General features: G+C 32.8%; 2 protein-coding genes across 2 annotated transcripts in view; both read left to right on the top strand.

Moving 5' to 3' along the window:
• LOC136981570 (uncharacterized) overlaps positions 1–20,104 on the top strand; it is a 32,241-nt gene extending 12,137 nt beyond the window's left edge. The window contains exons 4-5 of the mRNA XM_067277892.1: positions 15,980–16,548; positions 19,917–20,104. Coding sequence (XP_067133993.1) covers positions 15,980–16,548; positions 19,917–20,072 — 725 coding nt within the window. The 3' untranslated portion in view covers positions 20,073–20,104. The remainder of the gene's footprint in view (positions 1–15,979; positions 16,549–19,916) is intronic.
• A 1,552-nt stretch (positions 20,105–21,656) lies between these two features.
• LOC136981569 (uncharacterized) overlaps positions 21,657–23,680 on the top strand; it is a 451,600-nt gene continuing 449,576 nt past the window's right edge. The window contains exons 1-2 of the mRNA XM_067277891.1: positions 21,657–21,689; positions 22,317–22,336. Of these exons, the coding sequence (XP_067133992.1) occupies positions 21,657–21,689; positions 22,317–22,336 (53 nt within the window). The remainder of the gene's footprint in view (positions 21,690–22,316; positions 22,337–23,680) is intronic.

Genomic DNA, 23,680 nt, shown 5'->3' with positions numbered 1-23,680 from the left:
GGTGTCGGCCGGCCGAGCTTACAACACTACCGGGTACGACTTGGTCTTGCCAAACTTTTTGCACTATTTCGGGCAAGTTCTTTCATTTTATCACTTGATACGTTATTTTAAATGTCTTGATTTATTAATTAATTCACTTTATTATTATAGATTGCTTATTTTCGAATTTTATCTTTTTAAATAGTTTTTATTGAATGTTTAAAATAACTCTTGTATAAATTTAATTATAAGATACTAGATCAAAGGCGATCATGTAGTTTTTTTTTATTAATTTGCAGATGCATATGAGGTCATATGTAAGGTTTATAGAATGTAACTAAATGTGAGCTAATTGGATCTAAGTGATCATTTTATGATCACTTAGAGGCAATATCCAGTATATAAGACATGATGTATTGCAATGTTCAGCTTGTTTCACGAAATTTATCATTTCAAAGTGTTTAATATAATTAAAAAATTAAAATACATTTCAATAAAGTTTCTTTGTAATTCAAGAAAATTAAAGCATAAAATGAATCGTGAGGAAATACGTTCTCTGAAGCAAGCTGTACATTGTTCTTTGGCATAATAATTGTCAAGAGATGTTGAATGTATAAGATTTATAATATGATTTTATGTTTGTAAGTTGAGGATGGCCAAAGTCTCCAATAGAGTTTTTGAGTGTAACCCTACAGACTTTTGACAACTGGATGGCCAAGCAGTCAAGGTTCAAGGTGGCAGCCTACTGCTCTGGTGGATCCGGGTTTGAATCCTGATGGGTTGATAAATCCGCAGAAATTTTTCGGGGGAGGGTGGTCTGTCCGGATACGTCGGGTCCCGTCCCTCGCCACCCGGCTGCCCATTGTGGACCTGGTCGAACCCATAATGGGCCCGCTAAAAAAAACGGGCCCCGTGGGACGGAAAGAGTTAAAAAAAACCAACAATTATTTCCATGATACTAGTTCACGAATCAATTGTTTGTAATTTCTCTTAATTACAAACTATAAACTATAATCATTGATTCTATAGTTATGCAACATTTTTTCTATCTCCATGTATCATGTCTTTACATGAAAGGCTACTTTATAATTTGGAAGCCTTTTTGTATACATGGCCTGAACTAAATGCTACTGTCATGATTACTGTTGTATTTTATCGTCTTTGTCACCCATTGACTCGGTGGAATGCTATAGGATGTTGGAATATCACATCCGTGGGCCTAAATTTTGAACTCGAGGTTATTTAGAGTATCATTTTAAATCTAAATGAAGACAATATCTGAAATGATGATGATACTACTATGAAGAATATCGGTGACAGTTTTAGGTGTAATCAACCTAGGCACTCGCTTGGGCTCTTGTGTTTTAGGCACCTCAACCACTCAAAAATAATAATTGGATTCGTATTTAGCCTTAGACTAATATCGAGAATCGAGTACTAACTCGAATCCCGACATTGCATCCGAGGATAAGGATTTTAAATCGGATCGATCGTAAATAAAAGATCCAAGGTTGCCCAAGGCCTAGTGCAATATATAATTGTCACTGTTAATTATTGTCGGAGATGTGAATATATATACTGTAAGTTAGTATTATGATGATATATACTGGGGAGAGATGTTGAATATATAAGATGTACTATTTATGAATAATTATAAATGAAGATAGAGAGAGAAATTGCTAACTGTCAATTAGCAATGAGATATAGATAACAAAGAAGTTAGTAACTCTTTTATTAGGCCTACAATCAAAATTTATATGTATTTTTGCATAAACTTAGCATATTTAACACGTTTATGTTTTGTAAAATTAAATTACTTTAAATGCCACGCATAAGTGTAGTGGATCTTTTAAGTTCTTGCAGACTGCAGGTTAAATAATATAACCATGGCTCTAAATTTACAAAAATAAGTTGACATATTTAATTATTACAGTGTGCAGTCACACAATTCTTTTTTCACTGAATATTATTGATTTGCTTTTGGCTAGTATCATGGAAATAGATGGATTAGAACCTGTTTTGTTGCACATCCACCAAGCCGGCTCTGAGTAGTAGAGTGATAGTGATTTATTGATATTGCTCTGTGTTACGTTTAGTCATACTCGACAATAATCCATGCTTTTACTAAGGGGGGATGATAATGTTACTGTATGGGTAGTGGACCAAAGTTGTATACTGTGTTAAATTGATTTAAATGTTATTGAATACACTAAAAATTAGTTCTTTGCTTTTGTTACCTGTATTCATTTATTCACATCAATTTAATAAAGATTTGTATTTACTTCGAATATAATCTGAGTTTGCTTATTTTATTACATTAACATTGACACCTTCAAAGGTAAGCTGTCCATGATTTTTAAAGACTTATTGCGGTTTTGTGTTGTAAAATTGGAAGATTGTTTAATTCTAATGAAGATCAATTTTTGACCATGTAATAATATTTAACTTTGTTTAAATCGATTTAAAATAGCCCACCAGTGGCTAAAGTATAAAAACAACCGAATACTATTTGCAGGTTCACGCCCGACCAACGGGTTGTTAAGCTTCAAACAGGGTGAACAAAATAGTGTCCCCCCACACACTAACATCCATACATACAGAAATTGCCCCAGAATATTTTTGCATTTCTGAACGTTTCAACGTGTCCTAAGTCCAAAAATGTAAAAATCTGCTGGGTCATTTTTTTCCGGATCTCCATACTTTCCCTCTTATAACACATCAAATGCATTTCAAATAATCTGTACCATTTTTGAACCTTATCTAAATAACAATGGCCTTTGGAACGTCAGTGGAATCATGCTAGACGTTCCAAACGCCATTGTCAAACTTCTCAGAAGGCGGCGCTAAACGTCCGACGTACGCGTTTTCGCGTCGAGAACTTCGGCCGCAACCTCTCTATTGTTATATACCGAAAATAGAATAAAAACTATTTCATTTACAAAGTAAACAAAACGCATTTCAATTTCAACTTTACGCGTAGAAATTACGAAGATTTGTGCAATATTCCAGATTTTTCTTATTTATAATCCATTTTTATTATCAGTAAATCGTTGGAAATTGTAATATATGTTGATGATTCAGATAAAGGAAATGTAATCGTGTAGGTGCCGAGGTGGCGGAACGAAAAGGAGGGGAGAAAAAACAAACGGAGCGACAGTCGCTCGAGAGAACCAGCGGGATGTAGAAGTGTTCTAGTTGTATTAAGAAAGAATTATTCGTATCATATTATCTGGTCAGTTGAGTCGTTTATAATACAAAAATAATAATTATGAATTACAAATAAAAATTTGTCACTAGAGGGAGGCGTTAGGCGCCATCTCGTATTAAAATTAATAATTATAATATTCAATTAATTAATTTTAGAATAAATTTAAATTCCTTTAAATTTTCATCTCAATTCAGTCACTTTAAAACTTTAATAAACTTTTTTTAGTGAAAATTTCTACGTAACTCAAAAGTAATTTTTTTTTATACATATTTTACACAGCATTATTAATATTATTATTTTGGAGGTTGCGGGACGTATTAAATTATTTAAAAATAAAAAAAATAATTATCTCATTCGATTTTACGATTTATTTTATATATTAAAAATAATTAATTATATCCCGGGACGAGCAAAATGACAACCCTACTTCTCGCTATTTACGTCGCTTCGCGATTATCGCATTTTTTGTCGCTTTCTTCGAATCGCTAGCGATAAAATAGAATCTCCCGGCCTCCTGCCTCAATCGTAGATGATTGGACGGCATAAGATATTACATCATATCGCAACGATTGCGCAGGTGCAACGGGGAGTACCCTGTTTACAGTATATAAATAAATCGGCGTGGTTTATGACGCGCCCAGTACTTTTATAAATAGTACAAACGTCGTCTGTTTGTTTTTTAAATCATTTATACTCGATAGAAACGACTCGAAACGTATATTTTAGTCATTTTAAAGCGAAATCTATCGGTCGTAAGCGATGTCAAGAAGAATACGTTTCGTTGATGATTTTATAATACCTCATTTGAAGGGTAAAACTTTCGGGAAATTATTACAATGGCACAACGAAGAAGAGGGAATTTTTAAAGTTTGGTGGACTCATAAAAGTCGGGCAGATTGGAAGAAAGAATATTTTAAAGTATTTGTTGTAAGTCTTCCTTTTGTAAATATTGTAAGTAGAAATCCGCGACGACATTTATGGATAAAATCGCGCCGATTTTAACGTTAAATTAATTCGTGAAAATGAAAGTAAATTGTCTAGTAAAATTTTAATAATATACTGTGTAAACGAGTAGGTGTCTGCACAGCCTACAATAAAAACAGCCTAGTCATTTGATGTGAACACGTGTGTCGATGCAAAGATGTGCTGTTATGATAGTTGTCTGAAGAGGGTGGGAACTCCCCAAATTGTAGACCCCCTGTGCGATTTTGTACAACAAATAAATCGAAAAAATCCACATTTCCTTAAACCTGTTACTAGCGCGTAACGCGTGTAACATATATGGCGGATGACAAACGTTTTCGAACTATCTCGCAGTTCTTCCTCGGGTCGACTAGCTTCCGAACGGAATTCGACATGTGCAGTCTTGCCCGATGTGCACGGTCGTGTGCCGGTGGAGGTAGCTACGGGTCGGCATCTAATAGGGACTGCCGGGCCGGCAACGGACTCGACGGCAACACTCGTCGTCTCTAATCGGGATGGAATAAATACCGGGGAAAGATGGGGCAAGGACTTATTATACGTCGGTTCTACCAAGTGTTCCTTAAATACCCGTATAAGGGAACACCGAGCGGCTCGCTACTGCCCTTGCTACATATGCATCCGATCCGGATGTCGAGGCGCAGTTTGATATGCTGCGGTTGTCGTCGATGCACCCTGCCGGGACCGTCTTAAGTGGCTAGAAACCGTAGCTTTCTATAAAGCTGGCCGGGTGGCCACGTGCGACGACCGAAAGGAGGAGCCGAATCTGTCGCCGGTAGATGCCGACCCGTAGCTATTTCCACCGGCACGTGACCGCGCATGCCGGGCGAGACCGATTTTGTCGAATTTCATACGCTTTGTTAGGAAGCATTCCTAAGCTAGTCGACCCGAGGAAGAACTGCGAGATAGTTCGAAAACGTTTGTCACCCACCGTATATCTTATATGCATTATGTGCCAGTAACAGGTTTAAGGAAATGTTTATTTTACTACAGTGCTGAAGTTAGAGTGAATTCTGTATTTAAATTGAAAAAAGATGAAATAGTAAATCTTTATCGCAGAAAATAATAAAAGTGGCACCTCTATAAATGTTTGTATTATTTCGATAATTACTGTATGTGCTATATTTAAAGAAGAAGACTAAATAGATTAATTTTGGTAATACAAATTCGAATTGCTTTTATATGTTAAATCATAAGGAATCAAGAAATAGGTGTCGGCTTATATTTTAATAAATATATGATTCAATTGTACAAATGTTTTAAGCTAACATAGGAAGCTTTAGGAAGTGTGAGAATTTTTTAAAGGTTATTTAGTTTATTATATTTAAAGTCGTGGCCACAAGCGGATCAAAAATATTTCACGATGCATCCGTTTTGGCCACGGGTGGCCAAAAATGATATACTAGTTTTGGCCACCGTATGGATTCTTTCCATATGCATTATTAGGGTATTATACTTATATTAGAATTTTACTTTTTTTCAGTCAAATATAAATAAATAGTTTTATAAGTAAGCTATACAACAATTTGCAGTGGCAGTAATATTTTTTCTGTAAGTTAAGTCTGCTGTGGATAAAATAATATCCACAATATAAAAGACTTGATGAGTATAAAACTACAAAATATGTTTTCTTGGTCATTTCACTAGTTTAAAAGCCGGAATAATATTCAGTGGCTATTGACTCTATATCAGGGGTGGCCAACTTTTGTGCACATAAGATCTACTTTTTATTGTAAAAATGTGTTGCGATCGACTTGTTGTCATAGGCATAGTCTAAGTGGGGAGGGGGAAGTGTGAAATACAAAGTATGTTTATACACTGTTTCAGTACGAAGTGCACTCACTGCTTATGAGTCAAGTCATAACTGCATGCATACAGTTGCGTTCGGTTACAAATATAATACATTAGGTCAAGACATCGCCAGCGATCGACCAAAATTGGCTTGGCGATCGACCGGTCGATCGCGATCGACTTGTTGGCCACCCCTGCTCTATATTATGCTCAGTTTTTGTCAATTGTATTAAAAAATATTCTCGTAAAATAGTTTTACGTGAGTTAAACATGGGGATAGCCAGAACTGGTATAGGCATGGTCAAAACTGGTGATTTTTTTTAATATTTTAAAAAATTCTAAATTTTGTTCATAAAATGTTAAAACTAATAAAAATTAATGTCATAAAGTGAAAGAGAATATCTTTTTTCATTATTTTTACTGAGTTTCATTGCTTTAACAAATTGTAAGAACATAAAAATATTTTTTAAAGTTGAAAATCGTCTTAGTATGGCCACAAGTACGTTTACCCTATTAATTATTATTGCATTTAATCGTCTAGATCAGTGTTTCTCAAACTTTTTGGTCTGCGACCCCCTTTTGCACTTAAAAATTTCGAAGGACCCCCGAAGAATGAGTATGTGTAGAAAAACATCCCGGAGGGAGGTGGTTAATTTAAATTCAGGAGGAGTTCATTTCTTTTGTTTAATTAATCTATTCCATGTTGAAATTTCTCTTCGTTGCGTGCCGCTTTGCGTTAAATTTTTGTCAATGTTAAGACTAACGAAATTTTTTAAAAATTATTTCTTTACTGTATTTTTCACAAACAAAATAAATATATTGAAGAATATAAAAACAAAAAACATTATATTTCGGAAGTTAATCTCGTCTCAAAACGTTCCGATTCAGCACAACACAGTCCTCAGAAAAACAAGCAAAACTTACCACTCACGATAGGAAAAAAGTCTCGTTCAAATACTGGCGCGTACTTAAGTACCCTCTCATGATCGCGCCAGTGCTGCCAGCTAAAAACACATATCAACTAAAATAATATCTGAGTATCCCAAGACATAGCCAAATATTGCAGCGCCACAGCACTAGCGGAAATTCGAATTAGCCTACTGAAACGCTTTTGGTTGATCGGTTTTCGGATAATAGACGCTCTACTGTATTTCTAACTCGACTTGCCTACAGACGCAACGCTGCTAGCGAACACCGTTCCAAATGACAATGCTGTTCTATCATAGTTTAGGCGGAGAGTGGAACTCGGGGGATTCCCCAATAGCGCACAAATTTATAAATATTATATTTAGGCTCGTATTTTAATATTTATATTGTTTTTATTATTTATATGTGCAATAGTAAAAATTAATTTATATATTTTTTATTTCTATTATTTCTAAACATGAATCCATAGTAAATTTATAAAATATTTGAAAAAACATTGATCTGGCATCAATTTTTCAGCGACCCCCCAAATATCTTTCACGACCCCCACTTTGAGAATCACTGGTCTAGATGATTATTGATGATATGTCTATTGTTTTAGACTGTTCTGCAGAAATCCGGGCAAAATCTTAATTAAAAAAATTAATAATTTGCTCTATCCTAAGTTTGAATTACTGTTTTGTTTTATGAGCATATGACAGTGTGTAGCTAGGATAACTTAAATCGGTGTGCATTGTTATGGTCCGTTGTGTGGCTCCATCTAGCGGGAGAAAATATTTTCTTTTGGACACAACTCTTTTATGGGATTACCCCCATTTGACTAGGCTGTTTTTATTGTAGGCTGTGGTGTCTGTTGCCATGTTGACGTCAGAAGCGATCCTGCGACTCCTTTTGACAGATTTCGCAATTTTCGCTCCAGTGTAGATTTAACAATGACTAATATAATCTAAGCTTTTGAGCTCTTAATAAATACAGTTGAAGTTCATTAATCCAACACTAAGAGACCGGAGTGATGCTGGATTATCAAACTGATGGTATTTTGAAAAATTCCATACACGTGGAATTATGAAAAGGGCTTTAATACAGTAATTTCCAAGCCTTTTTGAGCCACTGCTGCTTTGGTTCCGTAAACTTATACCCAATACTCCCCGATCGTACCCTAATGTCCCAACCCATTTTCCCTTATGCGGGAAAGGCTTGGAAATATTCTTTGAATAGCTTTTCTGCCAACCTCGCACTTTGTGTTCTTACTGTAGTATGTTGTCAACATTGGAAAACTATTAAATGAAAAGTTTCTTCTTACCCATTTTAAAGGAGGAAAGGGAAACGTTGTCGGTGATTTGAAACCTCGTCTACGGTCGCCGTTTGGTTTTGCCTTTGGTGACCCCCTTCCGTCTCCTTAGATTTACTTGTCGCTCCCCGGTAGCGGTAGTGTCCACTTTGGAATCGCTACTTTAATACATCCGGATAACCTAACCGGTGGCGTATTTGTTTTAAAAGAAGTGAATTATGTCGTTGACTTGCTTATTCGGGCATATTAAAGCTGCTTGACCGGGCCATGCGCACAATGATTTGTGTGCATATACGGGGTGTTTCAAAAATATGCTGCGTAACCTCGGGAACGAGTTCCTCGTAAGTTGTTGCAAACGAAATGGCTGATTTTTACTTTTGACTTTGAACGTTTATTAATTTAATGTAAAACTTACATATTTAATCAAAATTCTCTCCACCAACATTAATACACTTTTTCCAATGCAATAGAAATTCATTAATGCTAATTTGATAGAAATCATGAGAATAAGTAGCCAGAAAGTCATTAATTATTGTGTCCTCTTCCTTGCCAGAAAACTGTCCAAATGTATAAAAAAAAAAGCAAATAATCTATTGGCTAAAAGTCTGGAGAATAAGGTGGATGGTTAAGAATTGCATTTCAATACTTTCATTTTTGTGACGAATAATTAAAGAACTGCAGACCTCCAAACGATGCTCCTTATCTCTCTCGCCGAGTTTGTGTGGTACCCATTTGTTGTACTTCTTGACTTTCCCTAACATGTTTATGTCAAAAAATGGTTCAATCACATTTGGAATGCTCAACCTTTCTGTGATTTCCTGCACAGTCTGGTGGTGATTTGATTCGACGATATTCTTAAACATATCTTCCATTCCAAACCTAATAACCGGTGCAAACAATTATATTTCTGGCTAACGTTTTCGGTCCCTCCACTGAGACCTTCCTCAAGCCTATATTACTTCCTACTCGATCTTTTTCCAAAACGATTTTCGAACAATCGATTGTTCGAAAATCGTTTTGGAAAAAGATCGAGTAGGAAGTAATATAGGCTTGAGGAAGGTCTCAGTGGAGGGACCGAAAACGTTAGCCAGAAATATAATTGTTTGCACCGGTTATTAGGTTTGGAATGGAAGATATGCTTATAGTCCGGTGTTTTTAGAGGAGTTTTATATTGATATTCTTAAATTCTGATTTTTCAGATTTGTATTCTAGGAATGAAATTTTTTAAACCAATGCCACTAGGCATTGGTTCAAAAAATGCATTATGTCTCTGCTTATACTTGTAAAAGAAAATTATTCGATTACTTTTTTCTCCATGCCATTAGAAGAAGTACTTCTAAAACATGTGGAACTTTACAATATAAATCAGATTACATTTTTAAATTCGCATAATATATGTGTGTTCTTCTAATTGCACTGTTCACATGGAAAAAAGTTGAAATATAAGACTGTAAAGTTTAAATTTTAAAAAATGGCCATTTAATTTGCAACGGCCCAATAGATAATAAAAATAGTTTATATCAACTCGGGTCCGGAAATGCTTGGTTTCTGGTTTTGAAGGTCTTTGAGTTATTAATGGGAATGTCTTATCTCCCATGGGTGATTTTCTTCATCACACGCTTCTGATTTGAATATGTGGTCGGAATGGAAAACCATCAGATTCTGTCGGTATTTTACTCTTTATTTTTTTTGAACAGATATATACACAATGTTCTTTTATTTATAGAAAGCAAAGGTTTTAATTTTTATTAGTAAAAATAACATCAATTTTACAGGTGTAGGAACTGCTATGATCTAAATTTTCTCTAGGCCCAGGAAAAATTTTCAGGTCCCCTGTTGATGGTCCTGGTGCCATATTAAGAAACTTTTTCTGTAATAAATAATATATATATATATAATATAGTCACACATATACTTTATATATAAATATATATAGTGACTGTGTGTGAGTGTGTGTGTGTGTGTGAGACTATATAAATGTGTAGAATAATAAATTACTAGTTCTTAAACATTTTTTTATATTGACTTTTATAAAACTGGTTTATCACTTACTGCCAGATCCATTGGCAAGGTGTTTTTCAGATATTAACTTATCAGTTAATTTGTGACTAGTCAATAAGACTAGATTTATACTAGAAGTGTTGGATCAATGTCGGAATTACCTATTACACTATTTCCAGCCATAGTACTTCCAATAAGCATTTAAAATTGAATGTTGCATCAATAACTTTAGATAGCTATGCCTAGTATGCACGAAGTTATTGAAACCAAAGCTATAACACTGGACATAATGCATAATATTAAAAAATTTTAAGCTGATGTTGATTAATTTGGAACAAAAACATTTCTTTGTTATAATTTTTGCTTTCTGAAGTAAGTATTGGAAATAAATAGTTTATTTACATAAGTGTCATATGTTGTTTAAAGCCAAAGCAACATTTTCCACTTAATTTAAAATCAAATTTCTTCCAAACTTTTGTGATCTTAAGTGATACATTATCTTTCAGATTTATTTAAAATATTTTGAATATCAGTTTAATAGAACTGATTTTAAAAACAGAAATTTATATTGATCTAAGATTGGATCAGATCAGCTGTGTTTGGGTGCAAAAATTCACTTTTTACCATTGAATACTCTACATTTTGTGTTTTTAAGGTGCAATAAAACTATTTTAAAAGTATTTTTTTCTTCATGTAATTTAAAGTTTCTCTTTTTGATAACTTTAAATAAGTGTTGTTCTTGTAGTTCTATGCCTTAATGATGAGCATTGTGAAAGAATGCAAGAAGTAAATACTTAAAGCAACTAAGAAGAGAGACTTCACTATGTTAAAGCAAGATTTTTAAAATTTTTAAAAAATTTATGGAGTTTCTTATGTACTTTTGCATTTGACGATGATTTTAGAATAGTTAAGATTTCATTAATTACCGTATTAAATTTTTCTGATTTCTATATTTGCACTGAAAGATAGTGATTATATATTTTCATAATTATGCAAACAGATAAGTATAATTTTCATTTAAAGTATTTTAAATTGCAGACGTGGAGTAAAGTAAATAATTTGTTTGACGAAAAAGATCTCGAATGTTATACAAAAGCCAAAGGTCGCTTCAGATCTTCGTTATACAAATCAAAAAAGAAAATTTTGCCTCTGAAAACATCGACGAAATCCAAATACAAACTTTATCAATTGCAAAAGTTAAATAGTAAGTACTATGTTTAGTTTTATTTCATTATTAATTAGATTAAATTATAATAAACTATTATCATATTTACTTGAATAATCTGTGCATTCTTTCCCCAAGAAATCAATACAAAAAATCAGTGTGTGCAAAATGGACACTTTCGTAAATTCAGATATCAAAATATATTTACCTATAAAGGCCATTTTGTACCAAAATTTTTATGCGTATTGTATGTGACGTGCTGTATTCTTTTAGAAAATAGCTTTCACAATTTAAACGAATATTTTCACATTGCCTAGAAAGCTGTATTCTCTATATAATGCACACCAGGCTAGGTATGTTTTTGCTATTACCCAACAAAAATGACGAAACGTGGTGCAATACTCAACTGACTTTGCATTTGTAAAGTGATTATATTATATAAAATATATTAATAAGTTTAAGATATTTGTTTTGAGCAGCTTGTATGTGAATCAAAATTATGTGAAAAAAAATTGAAACTGAGTAGCACATGAACCACTCAAAAAGTAAATAATTTTTTTAATGTGCTAGTGTATCAATTCATTGGTTTTAGATACTGGTTTGCAACACGATCTGCAATTGAGGGAATGTGCCTTCTGGCTGGCTGGTGTTATAGATATGAAGAAAACTTGGAAAACGCACCAACCAACCCGTCAGCCCAAGTGTGAACTCAAGCCGACTATCACCGTTTAGGGATCAAATCCTCTTAGCCCCTGGTGCTGTATGGGTGTTGGATGGAGAAGACACAATGGTGGTTCCACATGGAAAATTTTTTGCAGCAATCTTGACCCTGAATTTGATTCCAGATCCTTCACAGCAACAGTCTGTATTGCTCAGTTGTCTAGTTGGCTTTCAATATATGAGAAAAACAATGACTGTATACAGGGTGTTCTGAAATTCCTGTTACAAACTTCTAGGACTTGTAGAGGGGAGTGAGTACATAATATTTTGATTAGGAACCCATGTCCGGAAACGTACCATTTCCATTCTACGACGGTTTCAATTCAGATGTTTAACTCTTCCACTTCTGATGAGGGAAAGAGATAAGTCTCAGAGTTGCTTGTCCTGATATGCAATAGGGTAAACAGGATGACATGTAGAAATTACATTTCCTAGTAATTGCACTGCATTGGCTAATTCAAATTCCTCAAGCAGAAGTGAAAGAGTTAAACATCTGAATTGAAACCGTTGTAGATCTGCTAAAAGAAGGTAGAATTACATTGATTTGGCAGGACCTGGAAAAGAAATGTTAGTCTGAAAAATCTATTGTTCCACAATTCATTAAAGTGAGATTCTGTTACTTACCTCTTACTTGTTAGTTTAAACTATTGATCTGTTAGCAGTTTTTCACATTTGAATCAATTTAGTAAGTTAACTCTTAAAATACATTATTATAAATTACAGATAAATTATGCTTTTCGGATATATAAGTAATTCTTCTCCCTCAGTATTTTTATTTTTCGATACTACATGGACTTGTAAACTAAACATTGCCATATTGAATGCTTTAGAACAGAGAGTGAAGGTTGCTACTTTGTCACAATCATATATTAGTAAAATATGTTAGTATGTAATAAACTGGTCAAGTGTTTTCCTTTTTTTTTACTAGTAACTTAAAAAATGGGGTGCATGATTATTCTGTATGTTTTACATCCTTAACATGAAGTTGGGTTAACATAAAATCCAATTCTTCATTCCCATTACCTATAAATTCCCATTCCCATTTGGGAAAAATATATAATTGTCACAAAAACCAAACAATTACTTGTTTGGTTTTTGTGACAATTATATATTTTTCCGACAAACAAAATTATTTACAAGATCAATTTACCTTATACAATTAAAATACAGGGAAGGGTTCCTCGGAGGCTCCTCGTGCATTTGCCGTCATTTTATAACCGTCAGGTCGATTCAAATCATGTTCGTTGGCTGTTGATGTTTCCTTTATCAGATCCAGTCGTCGCCAATTTCCTTCACTTGCTTCTCCAAAAGCACCGAGAAGGAAAGAGAGTCTTTCTGTCGACCATTATTCCTTATATACCCCCCATTCCCCTGCTAGTTTATTGCCCATACGAGCCTAACGGGCAATGGAACATTCGGAAAAACTTACAAACAAAAGGCTATGTGTCCGACAATTGAATTGTAAAGTACTATTTTTAGTATCTTAGGAAACCGACACTAACTGTGGCCGGTAAAACTTCCGTTAACTTAACGGGTACTTAACGTGGATTCAAGATTAGTTTGCCAGGCCTGGGCTTTTACACGTGCACCGAAAAAATTAGTAAGAATAACGACAAATATCAAGTCAAAGCAAAAGTTTCAAATACATTTAATTAGTAAATTGAATTTAACTATGTACAATTGTCTATAATCCAAAACAAAATTTATTAATGAAAATCAACAAGTCAACCCGACAATAAAACTCAGCTACTTAGCTTAACTTAATCTTAATTCCCCTTTGAAAATTCGACAAATCTAATACTTAGGAACTATGAACAGAATCTCTTACGAACTAAACATCTATCCATCACCTTACTATACTAGGAACCTATTTTCTCAATTTTTTCGCTCTTGTCAAATCGAATTCCTCTTTAACACCTTGGATTGCCTAATTCTCAATCTGGACTTCGACCAGGAATCACCTCGCTCTGGAAATCATGTTGTCATTCTTCGGTTAGCATGCTGGTTTTATGCTGTGAGGTGACGTCATAATTCAGCTGTGTTACTCCCCTTATTTACATACTTAGTTTTCTAACATTAAGTTTCTTTCTGGCAGCTTTAATTTTCCGACAAAAGATTATAAACCATTTACAAACTATTTAGCACAATTTTCTGGGATGTTATGACGGTTTAGTAAGTATTTCTTTGCTAGTGAGTGTAGGGATTCCCCCCTCCATTTTTTTCTCTGTGGACTGTTTATTTCTGCTGGGCAGCGCAAGTGCGCGACATTTTTTTTCCTATGGCGTTTGTTCCTTTGTGAGTTGGTTTATCTTCTTTTTTCGTTACTAATAAGAGAGTGGTGGGGAACCTTAGTCCTAAATAAACATAAGCCCCAAAAAAAATATAATAAAATGAAAAATAATAATAAAATAAAAATAACGCTCGGACTCAGTTCCTTACAGAATAATACACAAAAAAATAACGAGTGATTGTCACAATTTGAATAAATTAGTGTTGAACTTTGATGCAATGATCTTAATAGGAGGAACAATGGGCCAATAATGCTGATTTGTTTTTTGTTTATGAAGATATTACAGTATTAAATAAATCTTATGCGATTTGTAACTTTATGTAAACAATAACTGTTGGCATTCTGCCTGATGCACATTAATAGATTAACTTGTCTGATATTCCCAAATACTGTTTTTCACTGATAGCAGTTGTGTAGCCAGGTTCTGAAGTGAGGAGATAAAGAGATAAAATTGGCACTAGGTGTGTGTTCAAGCATCACAAAATAGGTGCCAAGCATTGGCGTAGCCAGGGTTTTGTTATGGGGGGCCTAGTAGAGGCTGTAATTTTCTGGGGAGGGGCACCAGGTTAACTGGGGGGCCGTGCCCACCCATCCCCCTTTCTGGCTACGCCCATGGTGCCAAGTAAGACAAATTGATATGGGGGAATTCATTTTTTCTGCATGTCTGGACTAAACCACCGATAGATGCCTTGGAACAGACAGATTTGTTCTGTTCTTTCAAAAATCTATTCTATTAGGTGTGTAAAATGAAGAGTTGGTAGTATGCATTATTGAACAGTTTAATAAATAAAAAGAAATGTATTACAAACACACTCAAACAGCCTTGAAACACAGCAATAATTTAATAAGTAAAATGGTTTCGGACGTTTTGAATGACCATCCTCGAGAATTGATAGAATGCATAGTGGAATGCCACAATAGCAGTTTGGACAATTATTAATACATTCTAGAATACAAGTTCAAATTTTTACAATCAGAATATTAACATATAAAACAAATGCATGATTTCGAATGCATTCATTTATGTCTGGAAATGTTTTAGTTATTAACTTATTGCTTAATTTCAAAGTTGTTTGACTGTTTATCTTTGCATAGCAGCTGTGAATTCATAGAAATGTATTGACACAGCTTTAATTATACAGCGTAAGAAAGAATGATGATGAAACTGATGAAATTCATTTTTAAGAGTACTTCTTTAGTAATGTCTTTTCAAATATAAGCAATGCTTTTTTTTTTTTACTTGAAATAATAGCAATAATATAATAAAGAGTAATTAACACATTTGTGTTGCGGCGTTACTAACAGTTATTTGTAATGTTTTACATATAAACGCAAGTACTTTCAACAACTTACGGTTGTCATCTTCTCATCTTCTCGTTGACAACCGTAAGTTGTTGAAAGTACTTGTGTTTATATGTGAATGTGTTAATCACTCTTTATTTTATGTTGGCGTGAAGTGTGTTAATACTATTTTATTAAGCAATAATATAGCTTGGCTTTAATATAAATATCAGGTTTTGTATGTTTATATTTGTAGAAATGTAGTCATTATATTCTAAAATAAGTAAAAAAAAAAATGATTTAAATGTCATAATTTAGGTTGTATCTTATTTATATTTATTTTAGAAAATAAACAAAGAAAACAATTAAGCATTCGGGATTCTTCTTATTTTTCCGACGACGAAGACGAAGGATGCGTATTGCAAACAGAGGAAGTTACTTTAAATGTTCTAGTAAATAACACAGCATCTGCATGTAGTCAGACTGATATATTGAATGAAAATAATGGACAAGAAATTGAATATCAGCTGAAATTAAAAAATCAATTGAGTCCTTTATCTAATTATTGCTCAGGAAATGAAGATATTTCTGATGCAGAAAGCTTATTAGACTATCATAAAAGTGGAAATTCCAATCTCCAAGATCAATGTTTTGCAAATATTCAAATGATTGAAGATATGATATCCATCAATCAGTTGTTGCATGAAAATGGACAAATGCAAAGAACAGATTCTCCACTTTTGGTTAATAATAAGTTAATAAACAACACCGAAAACTTCAATCAGAATATAGAAAATGTTTCTAATACAGATTTACTTCTTGTTGATCAAGTCCACAGTGATCCTATTCAGCTGTTGAATAGTTCAAGTAGATTTGACTTCGTGGATGATATTAACTTGGATGATTTCTCTACAGTAAGTTTTTAATATTTCAGTTTTATTAATATTATAGTTATTGTGGTAGTAAACGTGATACTGATGCCTATGATAACGAGTGCTGTTGGACTGATATCAAGGCATAACATTTGTACCTTGTGTGTGTATCTATGTTTAAAACCTTTTTGACTGCTTGGTGAGTAAAGTAATATTACTGCTTTACTTGCCAAGCATGGATGATGTGCTGTAATGTCATTAAGATGTAATATATCCAGTCTTTTATGTAGTATATATGGTATGAACCAAGAAAAGAGGACTGTGGGAATAATAACTACTTTATCTATTGTCCATACATTTTCTATTTCTCTGATGAATTCCGTGTTTAATGATTTTGTTTTTAGGGTGTGTATTTTCTGTGTTATTAATGTCTAGAATGGATAGGTATGTGAATAATATTTTGTGTCTATAAATATAATTTTTAATCTGTTCTGATGGATGGTTTCACCTGCAATTATGCTTTGTAGTATATTTGTATGTTTTCTAATATATATCATTGTTTGTGGAATCAGAATGGACTAAAGGAGACATTTCTTGAAAAATTTCCAGCTTAATTAATTTGTTTTAGAATGTATTATTTTGTGTAAAATGTTGTTTTGTTCTGTAGTTTTACTTAATATTTTCTTGAAAAATGTCATGATGGATTTGGTTTTTATAAATGTACACTGTTGTGAGAATCCAGGAGCTGTTTTTTATAATTTTTAATGAAAAGATGTGTTTTAGAAACTCTTCTGTGCCATCCAATTCCCATGAAGCTAAAAAACGGAAGAATATCAAATGTTAACTTAACTATCAACAAGTAACTAAGAAATTCATGTTTATAGGGTCTTAAAAGTGACAGAGTCCTTCCCCTCACATCGACCCGTGAAATTATAATTATCACAAATATGTTAAAACAATCCATTGTTAGTGTAGGAAAGTTGACCTTTAACTAAGTCCATGGGAAGAAATCTAAAACAATTGGAAGAAATTAGAAACCTGCTAGTCGATTTTGTTTAATTTCCTCCGTCCAGGAAGGACGGAGGAAATTCAATAACACTTCAAATAACACATTTGAAGTGTTATTGCTACCAAACAAACAATCACCTGACCAAATTCCCACACCGGATGGGGATATAATGGCCAGGCACCCACTCGTCAGGGCGGACATACTAGGAAGAGCATAGACGAAGTTCTACTTGCCAGCTCCCATGCCGGCATAGCTATTGTCCATAAAAGCTATCGTTTGGTTTGGTACCTTATTCGCGAATAGTCTCGAAGGATTATTTCCTATTTTTGTAGTTTGTGCTAGTGTTGACTCCTCCAGTCCTCCACGGATAATTTATCATTGGAATGACGGACGGCACTAAAAGAAAAGAGGTATGATAAATTTCCGTTTGATTTAAACTCTCTCTTAGGTGACCTAGATATTACGTTAGTGTTAGAATGTTGACCCCTTTGATATTGGCTCATATACATATGCTTAGGAACACATATCACTATAATTGTATCTTACGCTTTATTTTTCTATTAAAGTTATTGTCTAGTTTAAACTGACATTGATTTATCAGTAGGTCTGAGAATCGGCTACCTATCCTATCTTTCAGTACCCATCTACACATTATCCCTCCTTTCTAAAACATATAATTTATATATGGAGTTAAGGCTTTTATGTCCAACAGAGGCGCTAACTTCCGACGACTCTAAGTTGCTTTTCTGTGAGAATGGACTGAAGCAGATCATTTTCTATCTATCTATATAAATAAATATAATGTTCGTTTGTTCCTACCGATTCCTTTGAAATTTTGACACAACGTTGCATTCGAATACGCACGTGTTTTTATATAATATACATGTCGAAATTCCCCCCAGTGGGGGGAGATGGACGGGATTAAGGCTTACCGTGAAGAACTCGGCTTCTATTATACGTATTTTACATGGCGATTTTTTGCGTTTTTAATTGCGTTTTAATAGGTTACGTCAACAGAATATACACTAAAAGGGATTTTTCGATATTCCCCAGCGGGAAAAGTGACGGGATTAAGGCTTACTGTGAAGAACTCGGCTTTTATTATAACTATTTTAGATGCGTTTTTGATTGCGTTTTAATAGGGTACGTCAAGAGAAATGTACACTAAGAAGGGATTTTTTGAAATTCCCCCCACGGGGGAAGTGTATACATTTATAATAGATACATTTTTGAGCCACATACATATGCTTAGGAACACATATCACTATAATTGTATCTTACGCTTTATTTTTCTATTAAAGTTATTGTCTAGTTAAACTGACATTGATTTTATTCGGAGAATGGTTACCCTATCGGCGAACTCGGCACGCCTCCCCACTCGTTAAAATTAGCCCTCCTATTCTAAACCATCCAGTGAAAACATGAGCAGATCTCACCAATCAAAGGGGTTTAGAGCTTGACTCTTTAAATCCCGGGCTTCTCACACTGCATACCAGTCAAATTTATAGAGATATATGATTAAATTGTGTCCAGCAGTCTGCTGTATATATGCCCTGTTTACAATTTTCTTGGAGAATAATGTATTAAATGAGTAGACTAATCTAATTGTGGTTCTTATATTGTATTTTGAATATTGCTTATATTTATCTCAATACAGGGCTTAATATCTTGTGTTATTTTTTCCTTTTTTTCACATCTCTAAGCCTGCTTCATTAATGTGTGTTAAAAAAATAAAACAAGTATTTGATCAGCTCTTCTATTGACATTCTGTTGTACTCATCATACCAGTTTTATTATCTATTTACATCATCTCGTCTAGTTTGTCATTGTGTTCGTTTCCTTTTCGTGCTGTCTGTGTAGCTGTTCAGTAGTATTAAGATTCATAATTGTGTTCAGTTTTATTCGTATTAAGTAGATATAAGTCTTCCTACTAACAGCCACTTGGCACTAACTTCTACACTTAGCTATTTGTGGCAGCGCGACACTCAGGTTTTCTTTTAGACCATGTGGGGAGTAAGGCCTTGCAGCATAAAAACTGCATGCCAACATCAAACATAGAGGGTACTGTAGCCATATATATGCCATTCAGAGGGATTCTACTTTTCTCTACTGTCTATCTCCTTTTCCTCCTTCTTCTCCTCTCCTTTCCCTTACTCTCTTTTCTGCCGGCTAAACACTTTGTATACAGTCGATGTCTTTCTTGTATGTACTGTACATATCTATTTACATAATAAAACTGATGTGATTTGTCTGCAAAATAATGTGGTGTTTATAAATAACTTATGTATTGTTGTCTCTATAGCAGAGAGATTTTCATTTTTATTTGAACAGGTCAATGTGTTCTGTACATTAGTATTACTTTATTATTAATATATTACATAATACTTTTTATTTACTTTAGATAAGAACAAAGTTATGGAGTGTTGAGAAAATGACATTTCCAGAATTGGAAAGTAAGTTTTATTTATTGTATTGTTCTAGGTTATATAATAATATTTTTCAAAAAATAATTACAAATCATCAGAGGTGTATAACTAAGATTTTGCTATGGAGGTGATCTGGAAGGATGATGTAAAAAGTAGAATTCAAACGAAGAAAAATTAAGTGCACTGTGAACTACTGTTTATTTATAAATAATTTTTTATTTATTAAAAAATATTTTTTTGTAAACTTTTCAGTTTAAATTTTATTTTTAAAGCTCCTGGGATCCAATACCCACATCACCCCTCATAAATATGCCACAGTAAATCATAGATTATATAACAGCAAGACTTACATTTCTATATTTTTAATAAAAAATAATTCTAAGTCTTCTCTTTTGTAATGATGTACAAGGTTTGGTCAAAAAATACCGTTGACTAGTGGCATAAATTTTTACATATTTGTAAAAATGTATTTTATAAATAAAATGGCTGAAGATTTACATGGATAAATTCACAAACTTGGGTAACCATTTTTGTTGATTTTGAAAGTTGAAGTGATCTTTTGTCATCTTTGAAGTTCTAGTTAATTAAAAATAAAGTGAAGTGTTGAAAATGTGGAGCATCAGAAGTCTAGATTTGGCTGTCGAAATGGATATTAATCCTTCCAATGATAACTTTATTGTTGATGTTCTTTTGGTCTTCTGTTATTGATGTTCTAATATTCATTCAGAATTCAGAATTTTTTCATTTTGAAATTATGGTTAGTGTATTTTTTGTTAAATATAGCAATTCTAAATTATATTTTGATTCTGTAATTATTCCTACATTTGGTGGTGCACTTGGGATTTAATTTCAGGGAGCCGAGTTGAATGGATAAAAAAATTTTTAACACAAATTCAATAAAATTCCTACCTTATATGACTGCTAATTCATAAGTAGTATAGAAATAGAAGACACAACACAAAATGAAAATTCATTTCTTTATTTATAAAGAAAAGATTTTTGGAAAATTTTGTAGTGTTTGTTTTCTGTTTTCTTTGTAGACTGTCAATGCCCCCATCTGGGTGTGCCACTGGCTTCATTCATTGTGAAATAACGACTTGAACTTTGAACATTTAAACTTGAATTACAGCATGTTTGTGGTTTCCAGTATTTGAAATGCTAATTTACACATAAAGGAAATCTGGATGGGTCTGGGTTCAATTAGCCCAGATTGCTGATGTTGCACTGTATTATCAAATGAATTTGGTAGTGCAATGGCATGTAGTGCCCCCTCTCGATACTAGAGGGTACTAAAATTTGAACTATTCTTTTGGCTTGTCCCTTGTCATGATCTACATGCTGACCTCTATGTTTGTACAAATTGCCTATGTTACAATCTCATATCGTAAGTAAATTTTTGGTATAATAAAGAGAATTTAACTGTACTTAAGTTGTCTAGGTGTTCTTCGACCATGCTAACAAGCCTGTGGTAGTATAGGTAGAGGTGTAAATTTATTATTTTTTTTATAAATTGAATAATTACAAAATTGATCTAAATTGATTGATTCATTTTGTAATATATAGAGTTAAGATCAGCTCAAAGCAGGATTTAAATCCCATTTTAAACCAATTTATTATGTATACATCTTATGCAGATTTTTAGAGCCTTTATAAATTTGTTTTTGTCAATAAGATATAAATTTTTGGGCTGTAATTTTCAAATTGCAGTTAGAAAGATGAGAATCAAAACCAGATATGGAAAACTTAGGGTTGGAAGCCTCGATTAACTACATACAAACTTCCGATCTGGAACGGAAGCCACGTGATGTAAATTTGAACTTTTTATCTTACTGTATAGAGGGATAAATTTGTCATTCAATTGATCCTTATGATAAACTGATATCAGTAATATATCACTTGACTCTCTAAGGTGTACAATATTCATGTAATCTTGTATTTTCTGTGATAAAAGTCAGTATGAAAAATAACATTATCTTGGAGAAAAAGTAATCAAAGTTTTAGATTTAGTATCAAAAGCTTTATCTGTTTAAATTAGAATATGATTAAAAATTATTCCCGCTATTGTGACGACTATGTATAATTTTGATTTTACTTAATATAAAGGAGTCAAAAGAGGATAACTTGCCAGAAGTTATAATGATTTAAATCAAAACAAATTTAGTTTTATTGACTGCTGCTAATTTGAATATTGATGAAGTCAGTATTAATAATTTGTTTAAGAATACATCACAAAGCAAAGTTTTATGTAATGAAATTTCTCAATTACACTTCAAAATGGAATACCTCATGTAAATGAAAACATTCTGTATTTTATGTATTGTATGAAAATGTCTCTTACAAACAGACTAAAATGTTAGTAAAAGTACTATTTTGAGTTAATTAATGCTGATTTCGGGTATTTGTTTTTGCTTACATAAAAATAATTTGACTGTTAAATTATTGTAATAATGATTACTGAATTGAAAATTTTGTTTTTACTAGATATGGACATTGATGAATATCCTGTGATGAAAACAAATGAAGATGTGTGAATTGGTCATGGTATTTAGATAGCATTTATGCTTTTGTTTGTTGTAATAAATTCCATGCTTTCAAAGCACCTTTCAATATACGTATTTACAAGTTGATGCCAGATTGTAATGTCGAAGATTTTATGGTTTAAATATGTTGCCAACATTATATATAATGTATAAAACACATAATATTCTATAATTATGACAGTTCCTTACTTTAAATATTTAATTTAGTTTACATTCTGGTTAGATTCATTAGACCTTTTTATAGAAGTTTTAAACATTTCTAAATGGATTTTGATCACTCTTTTAATCTTCATATTTTCAATCAAGTACTGCACATGTATATTACTTCATCTACAAAAGTGCCTTGAAGTTGAGAGAAAAGTATTAGTGATATTGTGTGAAAATAAGTTTGTTCTATGAGTCCAGACTTATCAGAATATGCTGTATATTGTTAGATGTCTTTGCTCTTTCCTAACATCAAGTGCATTACTACAATGTAGGTCAGTTTTATAGGAAAGTATTTTTATTCCATTATACATTCCAAAATTTAATTGTTATATATTTTTTTATAACTAAATGCAAAGTAAAAAGATTTATTTTGATTATTTATATTCTAAAATTATGTTTTTAAGTTTGTTTATTGTATTTTTAAAAATTTGCTATATTTTTAAATTGTATCTATTCTGTTGAAATGATTCCTAGTTTATTTTATTTAAATTTTAATCATATATTTACATTTTTTAATGAATGTTTAAAATTGTTTAAATTTAATTGTCATTTTGGATGTTTAAAAACCGTTGGTTCTTATTTTTTAGTTAAATTTTAAATGAATTTTTAAAAAATTTAATTGAGATATTGGATGAAAACTGATTTGTACAGATATGTGCTGCTTAGTGTGGTGTTCTTTTTCCATTATTTGAAAAGGTTCTCTTAATACTCTAGACACCAAATAATATGCTCCTAAAAATTTCAGTTGGCACACCAGAAAATTTACACCATGAATTTGGCAGTTTTGGTACACACACTTTAAAAGGTTGCCCATCCCTGTTGTTGTCACTCCTCTCCACATTCAGCCAGAATAATACCTTTTATGCAATTATGCTATTCTACAATCCATTTTTAATAAAGTAGGAGTTATAATCTGTCTTGTTTAATTTAAGGTGTTAATTTAGTGTTTGGATCTTCTAAGGTTCATTCTATTTTCTTTAATTTATATGGTT

Source organism: Centruroides vittatus, unplaced genomic scaffold (assembly GCF_030686945.1).
Source record: "Centruroides vittatus isolate TY-2023 unplaced genomic scaffold, ASM3068694v2 contig_767, whole genome shotgun sequence".
Lineage (NCBI taxonomy): Eukaryota > Metazoa > Arthropoda > Arachnida > Scorpiones > Buthidae > Centruroides > Centruroides vittatus.
This window is presented reverse-complemented; position numbering and strand designations above follow the sequence as displayed.